Below are 23,985 nucleotides of genomic sequence, written 5' to 3' on the forward strand. Positions count from 1 at the left end.
AGGCTTGTGTCAGAACAACTAGACCAACAGTGTGTGTGTCTCAATTAAAAAAAAAACTCCTGAGGCAAAAGGAGCTTTAACCAGAGTCAAAGAAAACACCCCTCCAGGTTTCCTGTTGAAGGAAAACATCTGTGTCTACAGCCCTGAAACTCTGAGTCACTTTTACCTGCTGACACCAAGGAGGTTCAGAAAAATAAATATATGAGGCATGAGCGCATGAGGGAGGGGCATCCCATGATGTTCCAAATGCCAGGGAGAGGGAGCCCTGCCCCATTCGGCAGGGCGCCTGCTCTGGCCCACCCCCCACCCCTAGGCTTCCCTGGTGGCTCAGAAGGTAAAGAATCCACCTGCAATGTAGGAGACCTGGGTTTTATCCCTGGATCAGGAAGATCCCCTGGAAAAGGGAATGGCAATCCACTCCAGTATTCTGGCCTGGAGAATTCCATGGACAGAGGAGCCTGATGGGCTACAGTCCATGGGGTCACAAAGAATCGGACACAACTGAGCGACTAACACACATACACACACACACACAAGATATTAGATGTCAATGCTTCTGGCTCACCCTCCCTCGTTTCACACAGGAAAAGGAGCCCCAGGGCAGAAATGACTTCCCCCAGATTTAAGTGCAAACCCAGCACTTGTCCCACTCTGTGCCAAGGATTCTGTGGGGCAGCTCTGGGCTTGGCTTCTCAGCCCTCACGTTTTCTCCTGCCCACGTCTTGAGCTTTGATGGGGTCTCCTCTCAAGGAGACGCTGAGAGAGTCTCATTGGAATGACTGAAGAGGCGGGTGGAGGAGACGGATCACCGGCAGAGCCTGGTCGTCAGTGCCTTGGGGGCTACTGGTTGCCGAGGCAGCATGGGATCGCCCCCAGAGCTGGAGGGTGAAGGATTCCTTCTCCCCGACAAGACTGTCCTCACTGCAGATAATAATATGGTTCACCCATGGCAATGTCAGGCGCTGGCTATCTGTGCACCTGTGACCTAGGCCCGTCCTAGGATCGATGTCGCTGACCCTTGGGTTGACCAAGCTTCCAGAGAAGTACATGGTGGGCATAGCTGCCACCTGGAGGGAGAAAAGAGCCCTGTGTCCACACCGTGGACCCAACCCCATGACCTCCTCAGAACCCCAGATGTTCTCTGAATAACACCTTTGTGTGCCTATTGCTGTGCAAGATAAGTATTTTTCCAGACCAAGAGGTTCATCTTCCAATTTAAACCCAGCGCTCGATGACACAGCAGGTGAAGAGGAGCAAGCCATTTTGTTTTCCATGACATTTAGTCTCCAAGATTTTTCACCTTGAAAAGTCAGAGCCAGCATATATTAAGTTAACCTTAATAATGCATTCCAACATGTGTGAGCTAAGTCGCTTCAGTCATGTCTGACTCTTTGCAACCCATGAACTGTAGCCCACCAGGCTCCTCTGTCCCTGGGATTCTCCAGGCAAGAATACTGGAGTGGGCATGCGCTCCTACAGGGCATCTTCCCAATCCAGTGATTGAACACGAGCCTCCTGCAGGTCTTGCGCAGAAGGCAGATTCTTTACGGCTAAGCCACGAGGAAGCCCGCATTCCAACATACATTCAGCACAGGCAAATACTGTTTGAGTCCACTTATACGAGGTACCCAAAATTGTCAAATCCATTGAGTCAGAAAGTACATTTGGTAGGTGCCAGTGGTCGGGGGCAAGGGTGGTGAGAAGGGAGAATGGGGAGTTAGTGTTTAATGGGGACAGAGTTTCAGCTCAGGAAGCTGAAAAATTTGGGAGATGGATTATGGTGAGAATTCTACAATAATGTACAATTGTGGTACATTAAGTGGTGCTTAGTGCCACTGAACAGTACAGCTAAACATGGTTAAAATAATATGTTTTATATTATGTGACTTTTATCACAATAAAAGAAAACTGAATGCAACACAAAGAAGGAAGAGCTATGAAATTAGGGTTTGGAGAGAGAGATTAAATACCAAGAATGAGCATTACGATAGTTATTTTGGTACCTGGCTTCAGTTATATCTGAAGTCATCTACCTCTACACTCTTCAGTTTTGTGATTCAATAAAATACTTTTTTTCCCCTTAAAAAAAAAAAGTCAGAGCCAGGCAGACACCCATGGAGGCCACACTCAATTCCCATGGCAGTGAAGAAAGTTCTGGTTCATCTGGTTCATCTACTCTGCTTTGAGTAGAGCCTCAACCTGAAGTTACAGTTGTAGAATGACTTAGTGCCAGCGGGAACTTGGCAACAACCTAGCAGAGAGAACACAGCAGGCTTGGAGCTGGGGACACTGGTCCCTCCTGGGAAGACCGCATGCTCTAGTCATTACCACCCTGTTTGTTCCACCAGATTCGTTTTGTGAACATAGGCAGTTCACTTAACCTTTCCGGGCCTCAAAAACTCCTTTGGAGGAAGCCAAACCAAGTGATTTCTAAGACCTGCATAGTTTTTAATTCAGCATCTCCTTAGCCCAGTCATAATTGCAACTCACATGGTAAATGCTTTTAAACGGCCTGCCGCGCACAGCACTGTAAACATCACTGGGGAGATGCACGTCAATAGGACCCTTTCCTCAAAGAACTTAGGTTGTGCAGTAGACATCATTGTAAGTCAACTATATTTCAATAAAATATAGAGAGAGATCATTATTATCGCCACTGGACAGAGAGGTAAAACGAAGCAGGGGCAAGTACCCAGAGTCTCAAGCTCGTTGGGTGACAGAGCGTGAATGCAAACCCAGGTGCGTCCAATCCCAGAGCCCACTTTATGTCACTCGGTGGGACACAGGGTGAATTGCTCCATGTGAGACAGTGTGGAAGCTCCACCCTCTGCTGTTCATGAGAAGCTGTCTTCGTTCCTGCCAAAGGACCACCAGCTGACTGGAGATGTGGACACGGCGTTTCCCCAGACCCCACCCCGGCTGTCGCTGCTCCCCAGCTGGGTTGGCAGCACCAGCTGGAGCTTCCAGCCACTCCTGGACTCTCAGGAAGACCAGGGTGGGGGTCAGAAGCCACACCCACATTCCCTGGTCCCCAAACGGTGGGGTGGAAAGGGCACCATCAGGAGATCCAGTCAAAGCAAGGCTCAGTTTCAGCTTTGCTACTTTCTGGCTGTGTGAGCTTGGGTAATTTATTTAAACCCTTGAACTCTACCTTCCTCATCTGTAAAATGGGCGCGAGAGCATGCAAGACAGAAAGCTAGAACTACTTTTTAGAAAAATGTTTGCATCATATTCCACACATGGGTTCTTTTTACTATTTATTTATTGGCTGTGACAGGTCTTACTTGCTGCCTTTGTGCAGCATGCGGAATCTTTAGCTGTGGCATGTGGGATCTAGTTCCCTGACCAGGAACTGACCCCGGGCCCCCTGCACTGGGAGCTCGGAATCTTAGCCACGGGACCACCGAGGAAGTCCTGAATCAAGCTACTTTTTATTCAGAACAAGCAAATTACTCCAAAGTTCTGTACAAGTATGAGAAGCTATATTTTCATGTCATCTCCACATAGAAACTTTCCCCCAATTTTTTGGTGCACTTAGTTTTGAAATATTTCAGATATAAAACGTTTTATTATAAATAAAATAAGTACTATAAAATATCAAGACTTTTTTCAAAGCTTCCTAGTCACTTTTATAACTCAGTACTACTTCATTAGGGTTAACCCTTCATCTTAAATGCAGATATACTGAGAAGCTTTTGGAAAAATCTAAAATTCTTCAATACCACTGGAGAATTGGACTTGCCCCCAGAAACCACATATGCAGCACCAGGAAAGCCATTCTTGGCTGCCTAATGTACCACTGAATCAATCTGCCTCTTGGAAACATGACAAATTATAACTTACCGTGGACCCTTTCATCTCTGTAAGAACTGAAAAAGTGAGTGTTTTCTGCAAATGCCAAGAGTTATACCATTTTTATCATTCTGTGTGCGCCTTTTCTGTGTTGATGTGTCTCTGACAGATGAAACCGGGATATCTGTGCAATTTTGTTTCCCGCTTTTTCCATTTTAAATCATCTCATACACGTCTGTCCAGGTGTCTGCATAGGCTTCGTCCAATTTCTGCGGCTGCCTAGTTTTCCATCTTGTTGTTACATCATCATTGACTTCTTTGGTCCCCTTGGCTGGATGTTTGCCGTCGCTCAGTGGCTTTCAGATGGTCATTTTGTGAAAGTGGCCGGTGAAAGGCTATATGTCCCATTCGCCTCATTTGCCCACACGTGCACGCACACACACACGCACACACCACACACACACAACTGCTAGAGCAGAGTCCTAAACAGTCTCAAGGATGCATAACCCAGGAGTGCGGAGAGTGAGAAATGAAGTTTAGGTCCCACGTCTCTCAGATGTAGCCATGTGGTTCCTTGGAGAAAGTGTTAAATCCACCTCAGATATGTGGCCTGAGGATTGGGGGGTGAGGGGTTGGGAAGGTGGATATTTCCTGATCTTTTCTGTCCCCTGCGCTTTTCCCCCACCACCTCCTACAGCACCATCAAGACAATATGGACCTAGACTGATGTCTTAAAAAGGATGTCAATTCTGGTTGATGCACCGAAAAACCACTTAAGCAGCTTGGCCCAGAGGTTAGGATCATGGGCTCTGGAGCTTGCAGCCATGAGTTTGAATCCAGATTCCTCCACTCACTAGCCCAAGGGCTGGTCGAGTCTCTTAAACTCGCTGTGTCTGGCCCTCCTGAAGTACCAGCACATAGGAAACACTGAAAGTTAAAGCTGCTGCCATTACTTTACAGCATATGTTATGATTCACAAAGCTTTTTCACATGTATCAGTATTATTTCATTTCCTCATCACCATCAAGCTGGGCAGATGGTATCTTATTCCCATCTAACTTTACTTTGTCGACAAAGATCCATCTAGTCAAAGCTGTGGTTTTTCCAGTGGTCATGTATGGATGTGAGAGCTGGACCATAAAGAAAGCTGAGTGCCGAAGAATTGATGCTTTTGAACTGTGGTGTTGGAGAAAACGCTTGAGAGTCCCTTGGACTGCAAGGAGATCCAACCAGTCCATCCTAAAGGAAATCAGGCCTGAATATTCCTTGGGAGGACTGATGCTGAAGCTGAAACTCCAATACTTTGGCCACCTAATGCAAAGAACTGACTCACTGAAAAAGACCCTGATGCTGGGAAAGACTGAGGGCAGGAGAAGAAGGAGATGACAGAGGATGAGATGGTTGGATGGCATCACTGACTCAATGGACATGAGTTTGAGCAAGCTCCAGGAGTTGGTGATGGACAGGGAAGCCTGGCATGCTGCAGTCCATGGGGTCACAAAGAGTCAGACATGACTGAGCAACTGAACTGAACTGAACAGATGAAAAGAAGGCTCCCAGAGGTGACATGATTTACCTGAGGTCACATAGCTAGTCTGTACTGGAGCTGAGACTTGACACCGAGCCCCTTGAGGGCAGGACTCATGACATGCTTGCCTCTGAATCCTGCAGGAGCAGTCCAGATGGAGATTTGAAGATAACACAAAACCTTGGCCCCAAGGAGCTCATATTTAGGGATGTGTGTGCTAAGTCACTTCAGTTATACCTGACTTTTTGTGACCCAATGGACTGTAGCCTTCCAGGCTCCTCTGTCCATGGGGATTCTCCAGGAAAGAATACTGGAGTGAATTGCCATGCCCTCCTCCAGGGTATCTTCCTGACCCAGGGATCAAACCTTTGTCTCTTATGTCTCCTGCATTGGCAGGCAGGTTCTTTACCACTAGCGCCACCTGCGAAACATATTTGGGGAAGGAGGACACAAAAACATAATTTCCAAAAACCTTAACACATAAAATTGCGTCCTATTTCTTCACCAGGTGCTTTTTCCTGCTTTTACCTCCAGCTCCCAGTCTTTCTTTGTGTTGACTCCTCAGCCTGGAGGGCCCAGCCTGCCTGGCAAAATCTGTCATTTTTTTTAAACTTTTTATTTTGTATTGGGGTGTAGCTGATTAACAATGTTGTGATAGTTTCAGGTGAACAGTAAAGAGACTCAGCCATGCGTATACATATATCCATTGTCCTCTAAACTCCCCTCCCATCCAGGCTGCCACTTGGCATTGGGCAGAGTCCCATATGCTCTACAGTAGGTCTTTGTTGGTTATCCATTCTAAATTCAGCAGTGTGCACATGTCCATCCCAGACTCCCTAACCACCCCTCCCCCAAGTCCTTTCCCCTTCTCTGCTCATCTTTTAATGCCTGACCATTTATCCCATATCATCATCCCCACTTGTCCCTGGTGGGAACTACTCCACTCCTTCTCTGCTACCATGGACCGCACTTTGTGCTGAAGGAATGTCTCTCTATCTGTAGTCAAGTTTACTGACTCATCAGCCAACCTGCAGTGGACTGAGCACCTTGAAGGCAGAGACCATCTCTTACCCACAAAGCCTCTGAGAGACCCAAGGGCAGCAGGCCATTAGAGGGTCAGTAAAGGGTCAGGAAATGTGTCATGCATGGATGAACCCGCAGCTTCTGTGTAGGCGTGTGTGTGAGGGGGTACAGGAGAGGCGGGAGGGGCCGTCAGCCAGTGCAGACACAGAAGATGGGGCACCTGACATGGGGCTGCTTACGGCAGGCTTCTTTCCTGGATGGAAAACGCTGGCTGTATCAGTCTCTCCTTGTGTCCCCAGGGCCTGGCACAGTGCCAAGCACATCATGGGTATTCAGTAAGCATTCACGGGAAGGACAGGAGGAAGGAAGGGAAGGCTTCCTAATTTGAGTCCAGATCAGTGACTTTGGTTGAGACCCAGTACCTCGATCCAGATGTTGCCTGTGGCAGTTCTTAACGGGGTCAATATTTGACCCCTAGGGAGACATTTCAGCTCAGTTCAGTTCAGTCACTTCAGTCATGTCTGACTCTTTGCGACCCCATGGACTGCAGCACACTAGGCCTCCCTGTCCATCACCAACTCCCTGGAGTTCACTCAAACTCATGTCCATTGAGTCAGTGATGCCATCCAACCATCTCATCCTCTGTCGTCCCCCTTCTCCTCCTGCCCTCAATCTTTCCCAGCATCAGGGTCTTTTCAAATGAGTCAGCTCTTTGCATCAGGTGGCAGAAGTATTGGAGTTTCAGCTTCAATATCAGTCCTTCCAACGAATATTCAGGACTGATTTCCTTTAGGAAATTTCCTTGGGGAGACATTTGGTGGTGTCTATAGATGTTTTTTTATTGTCACAACCTGGCGGGGATGGGGGGGTGCTCCTCACTTCAAGTGGGAAGAACCTGGAGACACTGCTGTGCTAAGTATTCTACAACATGCAGGTTCGCCTTCACATCAAAGAACTGTCCAGGCCAACGTGTCCATGGTATCACTGCTGAGAAGCCCTGGGATGAACCCAGAGCCGCAGCCAGAGGTTGGAAGACTGTATCAGAGAGTCTTGCTATTTCAAGCATCCTTGGTTCCTAAACTCCAGACCCCCTGCCAAGAGGTCCATGCTGCGTCAGTGGCTTCGCCTCCAGACCCTTCCAGGCAGCACCTGGGGAGCGGGAGTGAGGGACAGGCGCCCCCCAGCCCTCCTCACCGCCACCTTCCTGCCAACCCGAGACCCTTCACGAGACGGATGCTGTCTGTTGCAGGAGCTGCTCAGGGACCCCCTGTACATCGGCCTGAAGCACCGGCGAGTCCGCGGGCAGGAGTATGATGACCTTCTGGACGAGTTCATGCAGGCTGTGACGGACAAGTAAGTGGGTCAGCCCACCCCTTCTGGAAGAGGACTGTTAAGAGATAGGATGACTAAGTCAACACAGGGTTTGGCAGAGACGCGTGCTTTTCCAGGTGGTCCGAAAATTCCAACTTGACCCCATGTCTTTGGAAATCTCAAAGGCAAACGGGCTCGCTCTCTCAGATAATCTTGGGGAGCTGAGAAGGGAGAGAAGGGGTGACAGCTGAAGGCCCTGTGATCAGGGGGCAGTTAAGTATCTGACTTCCTGGGAGGAAAACCCCCCTGGCCAGCTGCTCTGGGTTCCTGGCAGAAATAGAGATATTCTTAGTGTTGGGGGACAGAAGAGTGTCCTTCTGATGGAATGGCCTGCAAGGCAGCTGGCCTTGTTAGCTGTCATTTTCCGGCTCCAAGGACCAGGCGGTGTTAATGGGCCACCACTGAAGGCCACACGGGCGGGCCTGCGAGATTTACGAGGTGTCATCTCTGTGCAAGGGTGTACCACGCTGGCAGCTCCTGCGTCCCACCCCAGCCTGCCCCATCTGTCTGCCATCATTGCCACCCGCTCCCCCTACAGGGACTGGCATGCTGCTGGGATGGCACACTGGCTGTTCTGGAAACAGCCCCTGTCCTCCCATGCCGAGTCTGACAGGCCTGTCAGTCAAGACAGTCTCAGCAGCTCAGCTGGTCCCTGCAGATCTAGAGATCCCTTCTCACTGAAAACCTCCAGCCTTGCTTGCCACTCCAAGAGTGCCTGGGGAGGGCAGAGCTGTTCTGCACATCCTTGACAAGGGACTTCGTTGTCTGAGTTCAGTGATTGGCTGGAGAGAAAGCTGGGCTGGCCTCTGCAGCCCAGGACATCTCGTCTGGGTGGGCTTTGGGGGTGGACACACCCACCCCACCACTTCCAGGTCTGTGACCTTGGGCAGGTTAAGTAAGTAAGTAAGTAAAGTTGCTCAGTCGTGCCCAACTCTTTGCGACCCCATGGACTGTAGCCCACCAGGCTCCTCTGTCCATGGGATTCTCCAGGCAAGAATACTGGAGTGGGTTGCCATTTCCTCCTCCAGGGGAACTTCCCGACCCAGGGATTGAACCCAGGTCTCCCGCATTGCAGGCAGACGCTTTAAGCTCTGAGTCACCAGGGCAGGTTACCAAACTTTAAAGCCTGATTACCTGGATTCCTTATCCAGAGATAAGAAGAAAGCATTTTATTGTTGCTGTGGTTTTTGTCTTTATTTTTTTAATTATTTGCTTATTTTATTTGGGGCTCTGCTGAGTCTTAGTCGCTGGGCGGGGGCTTTCTCTAATTGCGGCGAACAGGGACCACTCTCCGTTGCGATGCACAAACTTCTGACTGCGGTGGCTTCTCGTGATGCCGAGAACCGACTCTAGACACCTGGGCTTCAGCAGCTGTGATGCACTGACTTGGTTGCTCTGCGGCACGTGGGATCCTCCTGGGCCAGGGACTGAACCCCCATGCCCTGCGTTAGCAGGTGGATTCTTAACCATCGGACCACCAGGGCAGTCCCTGGTTTCATTTTTGAAGATGAGGGAAAATAATAGTGAATTATATGAGGTGGGGATTGATAGCAGAGTGTGGAGTACTGGGGTGGATGGGCCAAGTAAGCCAGGGTATGAGAGTCCAGTGTCCACCTGGGCACTTCGTCCAAGATGGGAGAACAGAGCCCATCCACACAGAGGGAAGGCCGTGCGCTGGGCACAGATGCTGGCAGGTGGGTAGATGTTGTGGGGGAGTCCGTGGGAGCTCTCCTGGATGACAGGGTCATCGGCTGAAAGTGAGGATGGGGACTGAGAGGGTGCAGGTTTGAGGCATAGGAGGCAGGACCTGGAATGTCCAAACTCGGAGCTAGAGAACGGTTGCTGGGTGGCTTCATGGACCCCCTTCAGGTTACTGGCCATGAATTTAACTTAGGTCATGAGTTTAACTTACCCGTGATTTTCTCTAGTGGGTTTCCACTGTCTGAATACAGGGCAGGAAGACACAGAGAGAAGGATTCAATCAGGGTTGAGATTTTGCCAGGCAAGCGAGAGAAAGAGAAGGGAAGGGCTGGACAGTGTCCTTAAGGGGATGATTGCAATGATGCGTCATGAGGTCTAGGCCAGGGAAGAAGGGACAGATGAGGGTCTGGTGGAGAGGAGGGCTGAGAGAGTGGTATGGCCCATGGACAGTAGGTCCTGGTGAGGCCTGAGAATTACTGAGTTGGGTACCGGATGGAATAAGCAGGAAAGGGAAGAGATAATCAGAAAGTCAAGGGTTCGAAGCTGGGATTGTGAAGGAAGTATTGCTGTTGAGATGGGGCCACTGAAACAGCCCATTCAGGGGTCAGCTACATGGCCAGAGGGCTTCCCTGGTGGCTCAGCTGGTTCCTGCAACACAGGAACCTGGGTTCGATCCCTGGGTTGGGAAGATTCCCTGGAGAAGGGAACGGCTACCCACTCCAGTATTCTGGCCTGAAGAACTCCATGGACTCTCTAGTCCATGGGGTCACAAAGAGTCCGACACGACTGAGCGACTTGCACTTCACATGGGCAGACGCGAATCATCTAGAACAAAAGAGGTGAATGTCTCACCTAATTCTCCCCCGTTTAGATCATCCTGAATACCACATACAGTTCCAGACAAGATACTTTGAAGGTCACAAATTATCGTAAATGGCCTAACATGCCTTTGGAAAACAATGACCACAGCAGGTGTCACGGTTATTGTTCTCCCATAACCACAACAGGAGCAAAGGCTTGGCCTGGTGGGGAGCAGGGGAAAGGACTGCTGGGTCACAGGGGTATGGAACTCCCTTCAGAAACCTGCAAGGTGTTCCTACAGAGGAGGGACTGGGCTTGTTTCTGTATATTTCTTCTCTTGTTTCACCGGGAGAAGAACCAGTTGACAGAATGTTAAAGGAGGAAGTTTTCAGCTCAGAATAGATCTGAGCTAACCCGCAGTGCATTAGACGCTCTGTGAGAACCATTTCAAGCTGGGGCTCTGTGGCGTCTGGGTGGTGCTGTCATAGAAGGAAGTGAGGCATCAGTTGTCCTCTAAGAAGCCTCCCCACCTGGTGCCCATTCAGACCTCTGAAGATCCCCGTGTGGCTGGCAGGGTAGCAGATGAGAGATCTGAGGGCTTCGAGAAGTCAAGAAACCTGTCCCAGGTCACACAGCATCTGGCAGGACAGCGAGCTGACCCTGAGTCTGCTGACTCCAAGGCCAGACTGCTTTCTGCAGTTACTCGTGGATGACACACGGGAATGCGTTTGGCTTTGAGAGCACGTTTCTTTGGCTTCCTGTTTCCAGGGCTCCCTCCTTATCTAGTGAAGTCAGTAGTCATTCCGTGATTCCCCACAGAGAAGCCTTGCTATTCGTGTGAGAAGGTTAAATAAACTAGGATGTAAGAGGCTTCTTAAATTATCATTAAAATCAGTTTACAGTCTCACAGACACACTCCCACAGTCCAGGGGTAAACCCCTGGGCAGGGATGTGCGTCAGCCAAGAGGAATGTGTCCTTAAGTGGAAAAGATGAGCGGTTGACACTTGCTTATTTTAACTTTCTAATAAGCTGAAGCAGATGTTGCTGTGGATGCTGTAGGTGGGGAGTGAGCTGGTCTCCTGGGATTATAGTAGCCCCATGATGGGGTGCCCAGCCTGGGCAGCCAATGAGTCAGCCCCCCTGAGGCCAGACACTGTGTATTTTAAGAAAGAGCCTTGGGAAACATTGATTCCTGCCTTCAACATCCTCATCTCTTTTCAAAAGTCCTGCAAGTAAAAGCTCCACCAGCTTGCTTCTACCCGCTCATCTTAAGAGTTTTCGGCAGAACAAAAAAAGTTACTGTGGCTCAACTGCTGCCCTAGTGGGTGGCCACTGGGGGAGACCCACGTGGGCAGAAGGAATCTCCATGTAACCTGCGAACCGCAGCAGTGAGCCACTGTGCGTGTCCAGCTCAGAGCTGACGCATAGCCTGGTGTTCCCATGGCGAAGACCAGTCCTTCATGCTCCCCATGCTGTCCCTGCCCTGCGCTGGACCCCAGAGTGATGCACCTGAGTCATGGGCTTTTCCTGATGGTTTCCACTTGTGTTTTTCATTTCTCTTACTTACAGCAGAGTCTATTCTAAGTTTGCCCCCGGAGCGCCAGTTCTGTCTGATGTTTGGCCTGGGCTGGACAGGCGTTTGATGTCTGAAGCAGCAGCTTCAGCCTTTATGCAGGCTGTGAGAGGAAGTCACCCCCATTCTCTAGCTCCCCAAACTCTAAATATAGAGATTTCTAAACTCTTGATAAGAGTCATAACAAAGAAGGGAGATATTAGATTTTTTAAAACGTGACTTTAAAAACAAGAAAGTCATCTGCGTCTTAGCTCCAAGAAAATGTCTTTTTGAGTCTCTCCATCTTTCTCTCTGGTTTTCTCTCTCTCTCACTCACACGCACACACACACACACTATTCTACACCAGAGGCCTGAGGTTCATGCCATGGTGGGACTAGCATAGCGTGACTTCCATCACATTCTACTGGTTAAAGTAAATCATAGGTCCACACCCGATTCCAAGGGGGAAGGGTAACACAAGGGTCTGAACATCAGGAGGCATGGTTCATTGGGAGCCACCAAGGTAACAGACAACCACCCCATCCAGCCGGAGGGACAAGGAATCGGGCAGCCAGCATTACCAGAGGCTGTGCCCCAGAAATGCAAGAAGGGCAGATAAAAAGAACAACATCCTTCCACATAGAAACAGGGAGGTGCCTCATACACAGTTGGTAGTCAGTTATTGAGTACCTGCTGTATGTAAGATGCTGTGTCAAGTGTAGTCGGCAATCCTCAGAGAAATAAACAGTCTGTCTCAAGGATCTATGAATGCAGAGATATTCTTATCTGCCTCCTGGAGTTCAGACTTTACCTCTAAGCTTTCTCAGCCTCTGAGTCTCTTTAAGAAGAATTCTAGGGTGGGAATATAAATTTTGGAGTTACCAGTTCATAGATGGTATGTAAGGGCAAGGGCTTCCCTGGTGGCTCAGACAGTAAAGGATCAGCCTGCAATGCAGGAAGTCTGGGGTTTGATCCCTGGGTCGGGAAGATCCCCTGGAGAAGTGAATGGCTACCCATTCCAGTATTCTTGCCTGGAGAATCCTATGGACAGAGGATCCTGGTGGGCTGCAGTCCATGGGATCGCCAAGAGTCAGACACGACAGAGCAACTAACACACACACACACATAAACACACACACATGCGAGTGTGCATGTGTAAGGTCAAGGGCATGATGGGGTTCACCTAGGAAGAGAGAGTAGAGAGAGCAGAGAGTGTGCCTTACTACTGATTTTGAAACTGTGCCCTGTGAATAACTGCAAGTTAATCTGCTCAACAAAATTTGGGAGTACACTGTGAAAGTCGCTCAGCCATGTCCAACTCCTTGTGACCCCATGGATTATACAGTCTCCCGCACTGCAGGCGGATTCTTTACCAGCTGAGCCACCAGGGAAGCCCAGGAGCACGCTAGGATATTGCTGGTAGGAACGGCAAGGAGAGTAAAAGCTTCTGTTCCTCGTGCTCGCACTGATTGCTGGGACTCTAAGGCCTCTCTAGGCACCACTGGAAACGGGCTGTGGCTGATCAGCAGTGTCTGCCCTGAGCAGGGCAGTGAGGCTGGCAGCACATGTGCCATGCTTTAACCCTCCCAGAGCTGCGTCGAGCCTGTGGCCTCAGCATCTGTGACTCCGTGAACACCCACGTGTGCTGGTCCTTCTGCAACTCTAAAGCCCAGTAGCAACTCAGAGGCCAAAGGATCCTGGAGGCTGAAGACTTCTCATCTCCAGCTGTTCAGGATATTTCAAGAACTACACCAAGCCTGTCTGTTGGACCCGCGTGAGATTACAGCTGCTTCTTCTGAGTTACAAATCATGGACTTCGCTCCCATGACACCCTCCACCCCCATGCCCACCCCCCACCCACGCTGGAACAAAGCAGTGGGTCAAACACACGAAGGCATATGAATACTGACCTGTGGTTCCCAAACCTGGCCTGGCATTCGATCCACCCGGAGAGGTATCAATCATACAGACTCCAAGGGCCTCCCTGGTGGTCCAGTGGTTGAGGACCTGTCTGCCAACGCAGAGGGCCTGGTTTTGATCCCTGGTATGGGAAGATCCCGTTCGCAGTGAAGCAGCTGAGCCCGTGGACTCCAACTACTGAGCCTGAGCTCTGGAACCCTCAGGCCACAACCACTGAAGTTCGAGCAGCCCAGAGCGTATGCTCCATAGCAAGAGAAGCTACACCTCAGCCAGAATAGTCCCCCTCGCCACAACTAGAGAAAGCCTGAGCGCAGTAGCAAAGACCCAGTACAGCCCAAAATAAGTATTAATGCATAGATAAATCAGTAACAACAGTTATGACTCTCTTGTTCAGGGGGTTTCTTATGAAAAACTTCCTGTGGAATACAGAAAATCACATCACCCTCCCAATAAATTTGTCTACTTTTTTCAGAATTTGACTTTTCCAACTCGACCCATGAGGGAATGTATTTTTGGCAAAAAGATAAGAACAGGAGGTACAGATCGCTTACTCCTGGGAACTGAGCTTTATCTGCAGCACTGAGGTGAGAAGCTCTGAGAAAGCTGAGAGCAGCACAAACAAATAACGGAGCTAATCATGCTTTTCCAGAGCGTTTGAATAATGACTGCATGCCCAGAACCTGACTAAGCCCTGTAATGAAGTTCTAAAGAAATACAAGACATGCACTGTGTCCTCGTGATTCTTACAGGTCTTCCAACGAGACAACATTTTGAACAGGAGGTAATTAGAGAAGAATTAAGTACTCGACTGTTCAGTATTGGCCTTCAGTTCGATAGAAATGCAGAGAAAGGAGCAATCAGGGATGACTGGGGACAGATGCAAAGTAAACAGAGGCAGGGCCAAATGTGAGTAAGCCACAGGAGAGAGAGTACATTCCACATGGATGATACATCACGAGGAAGGCAAGGACACAGCAAAGACTCTGGAGGACTGGTCCCACAGAGATGGATGTTTATCGGCTCAAAATAAAGTTAAGTAGGTATAGGGGATTCCCAGGTGGTGCAGTGGCAAAGAATCCTCCTGCCAATGCAGGAAACTCAGGAGACTCAAGGTTCAATCCTTGGGTCGGGAAGATCCCCTGGAGATGGACATGGCAACCCACTCCAGTATTCTCGACTGGGAAATCCCATGCGCAGAGGAGCCTGGCGGCCTACAGTCCATGGGGTCACAAAGAGTTGGATACAACTGAGCACTGAGTAACTGAGCACACACACAGGAATAGAGTGGGCTACATGATAGGCCTTGGGATCCAGGAAGAGGGTTGTAACTATTAGAGCTCAGAAGTAAAAAGGGCTTAAGTTATCTAACCCAGTGTTTTCTTTAATATCTATGTGTGTGTTTGTTTCTCCATTTTGGCAGCATTGGGTAGTTGGGGCACACAGGACTTTTCCTTCATTGCGGCACAGGAAGTCTGTTTGTGGCACAGGCTCCAGGGGCATGCAGGCTCAGTGGCTGTGGTGTGCCAGCTTACTTGCTATGCAGCACTTTGGTCCTAGTACCCTAGTACCCAGGGATTGAACCCCTGTCCCCTGCATTGCACAGCAGACTCTTAACCACTGGATCACCAGGGAAGTCCCGATAATTAGGTGATTGTAAACCAAGCTTCCTCAAACTCCAGGCATTTACAGAAATGCCTGGAGGCTGCTAGAAATGAATGCATCCAGGCTGCTAGAAATGAATATTTCCCAGCAACCATACAAGACTAAAACTACTTGAAGAAAAATATCATTGTTTTTCATTGCTTTCTGTATCACAGTTCTGTTCAAGATTTCATTAATTAAAAAAAAAAAAAACTTCTACTAAAAATGTTTGAAAATTATCCATCCTCACAAAGCCTTAGTTGGAACTTGATGCAGAGAGCAGCAGGGAGGCTTGGTAAGTTCTTAAGCAACAGAAGTATTGAAATTGACAAGATGTGGGAGAAGATGAGAACAGAAGCCATGGTAACACCCCAACTCAAATTCTGCGCTTCCCAGGGAAGTCTGCCCTGACCAACCTGGCCAGAAACCCTTGCCCTGTTTGTAATCATAGCATAACTTGTGACCACATAATTCATGTGTTAATTAATCATGCATCACATCATGATGTCTTTTCTATAATGGTCTAGAGCTTTTCCATAGCCTTTTTTGGTCTTTATACCATTAGAGCAGAAATTAGGCAAAGATGTGCCTGGATTCTTGTAGAGAGGATCAAGTATCAGCCTAGGCCGGACTGATGGACTTTGAAGAACTTTCCTTCCTCGGGTCCTATAACTGTGTATCATCTCTACCAGACTGGTAGTCCCTGGGGGGCACAGTGCATGATTAGACTCATGGTGGATCCACCATATATGGTGAGCGTGGGAGGTGACTGGTTGGATCTTTGATTGGGGTCAGGTGGTTGGATGGTTGCTTGGTTGGTTGGTTGAGGGGCTGAAAGCCCTCACCAGGCTAGCTGTCAGTCAAAGTGAATAGAAGCTGGTGAACGGGCCACGTCTGAGGAAGCTCAGGCATTTCCCAGCTGGCCCAGTGGTCAAGAATCTGCCTGCCAGTGCAGGAGCCGCGAGAGACACACGTTTGATGCACGGGTCGGGAATATATCCTGGAGGAGGAAATGGCAACCCACTCTAGTATTCTTGCTTGAAAAATTCTGTGGACAGAGGAGCCTGGCGGGCTACAGTCCATGGGGTCACACAGAGTCGGACACGACCAAGCACTCACGGTCAAGGAAGCTCGGAGGAAGGAACAGCAGGACCCATTCTAGCTTGTCTGGCCTCTGAAGAAACAGGACCGTTTCCCAGTCTCAGCCTAGCATGGCTAGTTGTTGACAGTCCAGCTCCTACGTTTTCCCACCCGAACAGGAGCCGGATGCTGTGAAACAACAGACTCTCATGCTTGTGAGGACTCTGTCTGCGGTTACAGAGAGAGCTGGAAGGTGGTAGCAAAATGCAAATCAGCATCGAGTTCTCTAGGACCCTGTTAGCTTCTATCCTGACCAAGTGGATTAAATAGAGGCCAAAATGTGATGGAGGAAGTTCACTTAACTGGGGAGATGGATTCAGTGACACCAACTGGTTATTTCATTTTTCCCTAAGAGGTGGATTGTACTACCTGGTATCAAAATAGGAATAAAATTATTCCCAAACCTGAAAAGTTTCATATTATAGCAGAGGAGAGGAAAGAATAGATTAATGAATTGATAACAATAATGATAAAATGACAATAACTATTTTTTTTACTTATTACCTGCTATGCACAGACTAATATGAGCTCTCATACAATATTAATTCATTTAATTCTCACAACAGCCCTCTAGGGTGGCTACTGTTACAAGCTTTATTTTACAGGATGAGGAAACTGAAGCTTACAAAGTGTAACTAGCCCTCTAAGAAAGGGGGCCTGGAGGCTCACGAGGGAGGGAGTGTATGTATAATCATGGCTGATTTGCATTGTTGTACAGCAGAAATAAACACAACATCGTAAAGAAATTTTCCTCCAATTAAAAAATAAATTTTAAAAAAAGAAAAATAAATAAAAAGAAAGGGGGCCTTATTAAGGCCCCACCCATTAACAATAGTTGTTGAAAGCATTAATTCTAGAGCTATAATGCCTGAGTTTGATAGCCATTCCCTTCTCTAGGGGATCTTCCTGACCCAGGGATCAACGTGGGTCTCCTGCATTGCAGGCAGATTCTTTACTGTCTGAGCCACCAGGGAAGCCCTTCATTAAGACCCTCCCACTAACAATGGCGGTTAAAAGCACTGCCTCCAGAGCTATAATGCGTGAGTTTGAACCTCTCGCCTGCCCCTTATTAACAAACTACTTAATTTATCTGGGCCTCAGCGTCCTCACTTCCAAGATGCATTTTTAATATTTAACTTGTAGAATGCTTCTGCTGAATGAATGAGACAAGCCATGTAAATGTTATAACTGGGTAATAGTAAGCATGAATGTTTGCTATTATGAATAACAATAATAATTGAGGCAGTTTCCAAAGTCACTGTCCTTCAGGCCATGCTTTAGTGCTCCCCGTATTCATGCATTCAATTAAATTATCCATGAATATATCCATCTTTCTCTTCCATAGTCCCCGACTCATCCATCCCCACTGTTCCAATAATACCTCCCTTCTCTTCCCCAATTTCTCTTCCCAGCTGCTACTCTTAGGAAATAAAAACAACAGCCCTGGCAGCGTGGCTGTGAGCCATGTCCATTTTCAGATGTCTGGTATGTGCGATCAGTCCTTTCACCTATTCAGTTTAGCTTGCCCCATCCCCACCCCCACCTGACAGAGAGGCATTCTGTGTATCCATGTAAATATGTGTGGGTTAGAGCTCTGTTTTCTGTAGTTGTTTCAGCGCAGTGTTATGGGGGCCTTCAGTTCAGTTCAGTTGCTCAGTCGTGTCCGACTCTTTGCGACCCCATGGACTGCAGCACGCCAGGCCTCCCTGTCCATCACCAACTCCCGGAGTTCATTCAAACTCATGTCCATCGAGTCGGTGATGCCATCCAACCATCTCATCCTCTGTCTTCCCCTTCTCCTCCTGCCTTCAATCTTTCCCAGCATCAGGGTCTTTTCCAATGAGTCAGTTCTTCACATCAGGTGCCCAAAGTATTGGAGTTTCAGCTTCAGCAGCAGTCCTTCCAATGAACATTCAGGACTGATTTCCTTTAGGATGGACTGGTTGGATCTCCTTGCAGTCCAAGGGACTCTCAAGAGTCTTCTCCAACACCACAGTTCAAAAGCATCAATTCTTCGGCTCTCAGCTTTCTTTATAGTCCAACTCTTACATCCATACATGACCACTGGAAAAACCATAGCCTTAAATAGATGGACCTTTGTTGGCAAAGTAATGTCTCTGCTTTTTAATATGCTGTCTAGGTTGTCATAACTTTTCTTCCAAGGAGCAAGTGTCCTTTAATTTCATGGCTGCAATCACCATCTGCAGTGATTTTGGATCCCAAAAAAATAAAATCTGACACTGTTTCCACTGTTTCCCCACCTATTTGCCATGAAGCGATGGGACCGGATGCCATGATCTTTGTTTTCTGAATGTTGAGTTTTAAGCCAACTTTTTCACTCTCATTTTTCACTTTCATCAAGAGGCTCTTTAGTTCTTCTTCACTTTCTGCCATAAGGGTGGTATCATCTGCATATCTGAGGTTATTGATATTTCTCCTGGCAGTCTTGATTCCAGCTTGTGCTTCTTCCAGTCCAGCGTGTCTCATGATGTACTCTGCATATAAATTAAATAAGCAGGGTGACAATATACAGCCTTGATGGACTCCTTTTCCTATTTGGAACCAGTCTGTTGTTCCATGTCCAGTTCTAACTGTTGCTTCCTGACCTGCATACAGGTTTCTGAAGAGGCAGGTCAGGTGGTCTGGTATTCCCATCTCTTGAAGAATTTTCCACAGTTTATTGTGATCCACACAGTCAAAGGCTTTGGCATAGTCAATAAGGCAGAAATAGATGTTTTTCTGGAACTCTTTTGCTTTTTTGATGATCCAGCAGATGTTGGCAATTTGATCTCTGGTTCCTCTGCCTTTTCTAAATCCAGCTTGAACATCTGGAAGTTCACAGTTCACATACTGTTGAAGCCTGGCTTGGAAAATTTTGAGCGTTACTTTACTAGCATATGAGATGAGTGCAATTCTGCGGTAGTTTGAGCATTCTTTGGCATTGCTTTTCTTAGGGATTGCCTTTCTTAGGGGTGGGCCTTACAGACCCACCATTCTGAGAGCTTTGCCCCATGCAGAACTGAAAATATTCTTGTGGGACACATTTCTCAGTATAGAAATGAGAACCGGAAACTTGCCCAAGGATAGAAAATCACTGAATTTTAAGGTCAGCCCACTGATACTGACTTTTTCAGGGACCACACGTATAGCATCCCTTGTGTTTTGCTCTTGGAGCTGGAAGGAAGCCTTTGATGACGTTGTCCCCTTCCACCCTCCCTTGCTCCCTCAGCTGCGGCCACACCGACCCTCCTGCTCCTCCTTCCACAGGTCATGTCTGTTACAGCTGCAGAGCCTTCATCCTTGCTGTTTCCCCAACCTTGAAAATCCATCCATTTTCACAGCTGTTTTCTTCTCATCATTCAGACCTGGAGATGGGTCCATACACCCAGGCGGGGTCAAGTATTGAGGCCTATACAAGGCAGAACATTGGAACTGAGATGCAGAAAACTGCAAGTTTTGAATGGTTGGACCTTACATGAAGAAGAAATGGGATCTGCTCACCAACCCCAGGGAATAACAAGGAGCTGGGGGTCGGGGTGAAGTAGAGAGGAGAGGAATTGCTTTCTTTTGGAAGAAAGCAAACACTGAGTCTCACCCCATGTGGACTTGAGAGTCCATAATTTTAATATCCACATGATGCAGAAATTCCCAAGTTAAGAAATGGGTATGAAAGTGCCCCCTACCAGTGACACGGCTGAAGGACCTAGCAGAGGGAAAACAAACTTCTCTGTAGTGACACGCCCACCACCCATGCTGGTGGAACTCCTTGAAGGGAAAAACAGTTCCATAATGAAGCAAATTCCTGATTCACAGTAAGCCACACAGAAGCCACCATGCGGGAAGTTCAGAAACTAATGGAAGAGTTAGAACCCCAAGGAGAGGAGCATTCTGAGGGGCTGTAAAGTGGTTACACTGAGATGTAATAAAGAGATATGTTTTACAAGAATGAAGTAATAGGGAAAGTACACAGTACTTTAAAAAATGGCAAGCAGATTTGAAAAAGAAACAGCTCAAACTTCTGAAAAGGAACAACAGAGTCACAGAAATTCAGCAGAGTACACCAGGGCTAGCTCAAGACACCATCAGAAAACCCAAATCTTTAAAAATCACTGCCTGCGGGCATATCAGAGACCCTTCTTTCCTACTGCTGGCGATCCAAAAAGAGTTGGGAAACCAGGTGTTCTACTCAGGAAAGACTTTTTTTTCTGAGCTGCCGTTGATGAAAAGAGCCTTTCTCTCAAGGGAAAGAAAGGATAGAGAAGACTGGAGCCCCCAAATCTGAGCCCCATCACTGCATGCCAGAGAGGATTTTGCAGTTCTAGGCAACCCCATCCCTGTGGCACATTTGCTCTCATTTTGTCTTTGTGTCTCCTTCTCCATGTCTCACTCATTCACACACGCATATCATGCAGTCTCTTTTTATTCTACTGCATTCATTTTGTTAGGCTCAAGCACATTGATTTTTAATGTGTTTGAATCTAATAAAATGGGGGGTGGATAATCCTAAAAACAAATGCTTCTGTCGGGATGAGTGATGGGGTCTGCTCTGGTGGTCCAGCAGTCAGGAATCAGCCTTGCAATGCAGGGAACACCGGTTCAGTCTCTGGTCTGGGAAGACCCCACATGCCTCAGGGCGGCTGAGCCCGTGTGCCCCAAGTAACGAGCCCGTGCTCTGGATGCGAAGAGCTGCAACCCCTGAGCCATGTGCCGCAATTGCTGAAGCCCGAGAGCCTGTGCCCCACCAGAGAGGCCGGCACCACAGGTCCACACGCTGCAACTAGAGGGTAGCCCCTGCTTGCTGCAACTAGAGAAAGCCTGGCCACAGCAACGCAAAGTCAGCACAGCCAGAAGTAAATAATTAAAAAAAAAAAAAAAAGGTAAGTTACGTAAAGGAAAAAAATACCTGCATGTACATGCATCAGGCCATTAACAGTGACTACAGTTAAAGCATGAGGTTGCCAGAATTTTCACTGTCAGTCATTTCTATGATGTTTGATTGTGTGCAGGCATTTCTTTTGAAATTAGAAAAAGCAATGGCTTTCTTTTAAAATAATGAGTTAAGCAGCAATTCTTTCTCAAAGACAGTTCCTTGCATTTTTTAAAAACTAAAGAAGCAAAGAAGCAAGCAAGCATCCCAGGTTTCACCTTCTGGTAAAGTGAGTGTTAGTCTGATCTAGGCTTCTGCGGACGATAAAGTCATTCACATACACCAAGTCAAGTAATACTCAAAATAATCCTAGTAAGTAGATACAGTTACTGTCCTGTCCCACTAAAATGTAAGTTCCAGGGAGAGATCTTCGTCTCTTAGGTTCACTGCTGTATCTCAAGCACTCGGAACGATGCCTAGTTACAGCATGGACTCTCAATAAACATTTATTGAATGAGGGCACCCTTTACAGACAGGGAAACTGGGGTACTGAGCAGTTAGGGATCTTGTCCAAGGTCACACCTCTAACAGTGGTGAAGCCAAGCTGTGAACCAGGTGGTCTAACTCCAGAACCCACTCTCTGACTTGGAGAATCTCTGCGCCTTTTCTTCTACATGAAAGAAAAGACTGTCCAACCTATTCCAGACATTTCCTTGATGCAGCAGGCAAGGAGGACAAAGGGGAGGAAGGTCTGTGGAAACCAGTCTATCAGTGCTTCACATATCCGTGTCTCCTCTCTCCACCTTGTTCTAAGGCAGCGTTAATGACCCACCCATCCTCAATATCAGGGAGGCGATGGAGGCATCAGCCATCAACTTCCATTTTCCAGACTCTCTAGCCACCCTCAGCAAGGGAGGCGCCTTCTTTTTTATTTTCTCTTTTTATTGAAATGTAATTGACATGTAACATTGTATAAGTTTAAGGCCTACAGCCTGTTGACTTGATACATTACTATAAAGCAATATATTTATACCACTTATATCAGTTATCATTTTCTTTTTTGGTGGTGGGGAAAATTCCCCAGAATCTGGGTCTTGGGTGGCATTTCTCAGTTCTTCCTCCTTAACTGCCCAATGGCTAGTGGACCAGCTGCCCCATCCTTCACCAGGACTGATGTCCCTGCAGGCCTCTCTACAAACTGCAAACCCAGCCAGTCCTGTCGGGCCCCAGGGGAAAAACTGAGCCTCTGGCTCCAAGCTTTTCCTGGTGGTTTTAAACAATACAAAGGAAAAACCCTCAATTTAGGGCATCCAGGCTACAGACAAAGTTTCAAGGTTTTGTTTTAATTTTGAAAGGTTGTAAAGAGCATGAATGTTAGCTCTAAATCCAGTGTCTCAAGGAGCGTTCACTCACTGAGTCCCTCTTAGCTGAGACCGTCACTGCTCAGTGTTTTCACTGAGTCAGAAATACACTTTGCTCTCAAGAAGTTTTTTTTTAATTAATTTATTTTTTATTGAGGGATAATTGCTTTATAGAATTTTGCTATTTTCTGTCAAACCTCAACAGCCATAGGTATACATATATCCCCTCCCTTTTGAAGCTCCTTCCCATCTCCCTCCCCACCCCACCCCTCTAGGTTGATTCAGAGCCCCTGTTTGAGTTTCCTGAGCCATACAGCAAATTCCTGTTGGCTATCTATTTTACATATGGTAACGTAAGTTTCCATGTTACTCTTTCCATACATCTCACCCTCCCCTCCCCTCTCCTCATGTTCATAAGTCTATTCTCTATGTCTGTTTCTCCATTGTTGCCCTGTAAGTAAATTCTTCAGTACCATTTTTCTAAATACCACATATATGTGTTAGAATACAGCATTTATCTTTCTCTTTCTGACTCACTTTACTCTATATAATAGGTTCTAGGTTCATCCACCTCATTAGAACTGACTCAAATGTGTTCCTTTTTATGGCTGAGTAATATTCCATTGTGTATATGTACCACAACTTCTTTATCCATTCATCTGTCGATGGATATCTAGGTTGCTTCCATGTTTAGCTATTATAAATAGTGCTGCAGTGAACAATGGGATAGAGGTGTCTCTTTCAATTTTGGTTTCCTCAGGGTATATGCCTAGGAGTGGGATTGCTGGGTCATATGGTGGTTTTATTCCTAGTTTTTTAAGGACTCTCCATACCATCTTCCGGAGTGGCTCTATCAAATTACATTCTTATCAACAGTGCAAAGATTCCCTTTTCTCCACACCCTCTCCAGCATTTATTGTTTATAGACTTTTTGATGAGGGCCATTCTGCCCGGTGTTAGGTGATATCTCATTGTAGTTTTGATTTGCATTTATTTAATAATGAGCAATGTTGAGCATCTTTTCGTGTGTTTGTTAACCACCTGTAGGTCTTCTTTGGAGAAATGTCTGTTTAGGTCTTTTTCCCACTTTTTGATTGGGTTGTTTGTTTTTCTGGTATTGAGTCATATGAGCTGCTTGTATATTTTGGAAATTAATCCTTTGTCTCTCGAGAAGTTTTTAATTGGGGAAAAATAGAAATATGCTTAAATAATTATTGCTGAGTCTGTGTAGATTTAACACCCACCTAGTTAATGGCTTTGCCTGCAGTGTCAGTTGAGGTTGATGG

The 23,985-nt window shown here is 47.3% G+C and overlaps 1 protein-coding gene across 4 annotated transcripts in view; it reads left to right on the plus strand.

The window, feature by feature from the left end:
- ME3 (malic enzyme 3) overlaps positions 1 to 23,985 on the plus strand; it is a 220,759-nt gene that overhangs the window by 162,361 nt on the left and 34,413 nt on the right. For all 4 annotated transcript variants that reach the window (XR_009734485.1, XM_061406030.1, XM_061406029.1 and 1 more), the window contains one exon: positions 7,593 to 7,696. Coding sequence is in view for 3 of the 4 variants with exons in the window: in XM_061406030.1 (XP_061262014.1) it covers positions 7,593 to 7,696 (104 nt within the window). In the remaining variant the exon portion in view is untranslated. The remainder of the gene's footprint in view (positions 1 to 7,592; positions 7,697 to 23,985) is intronic.

This window comes from Bos javanicus, chromosome 29 (assembly GCF_032452875.1).
Source record: "Bos javanicus breed banteng chromosome 29, ARS-OSU_banteng_1.0, whole genome shotgun sequence".
Taxonomy (NCBI): Eukaryota; Metazoa; Chordata; class Mammalia; order Artiodactyla; family Bovidae; genus Bos; species Bos javanicus.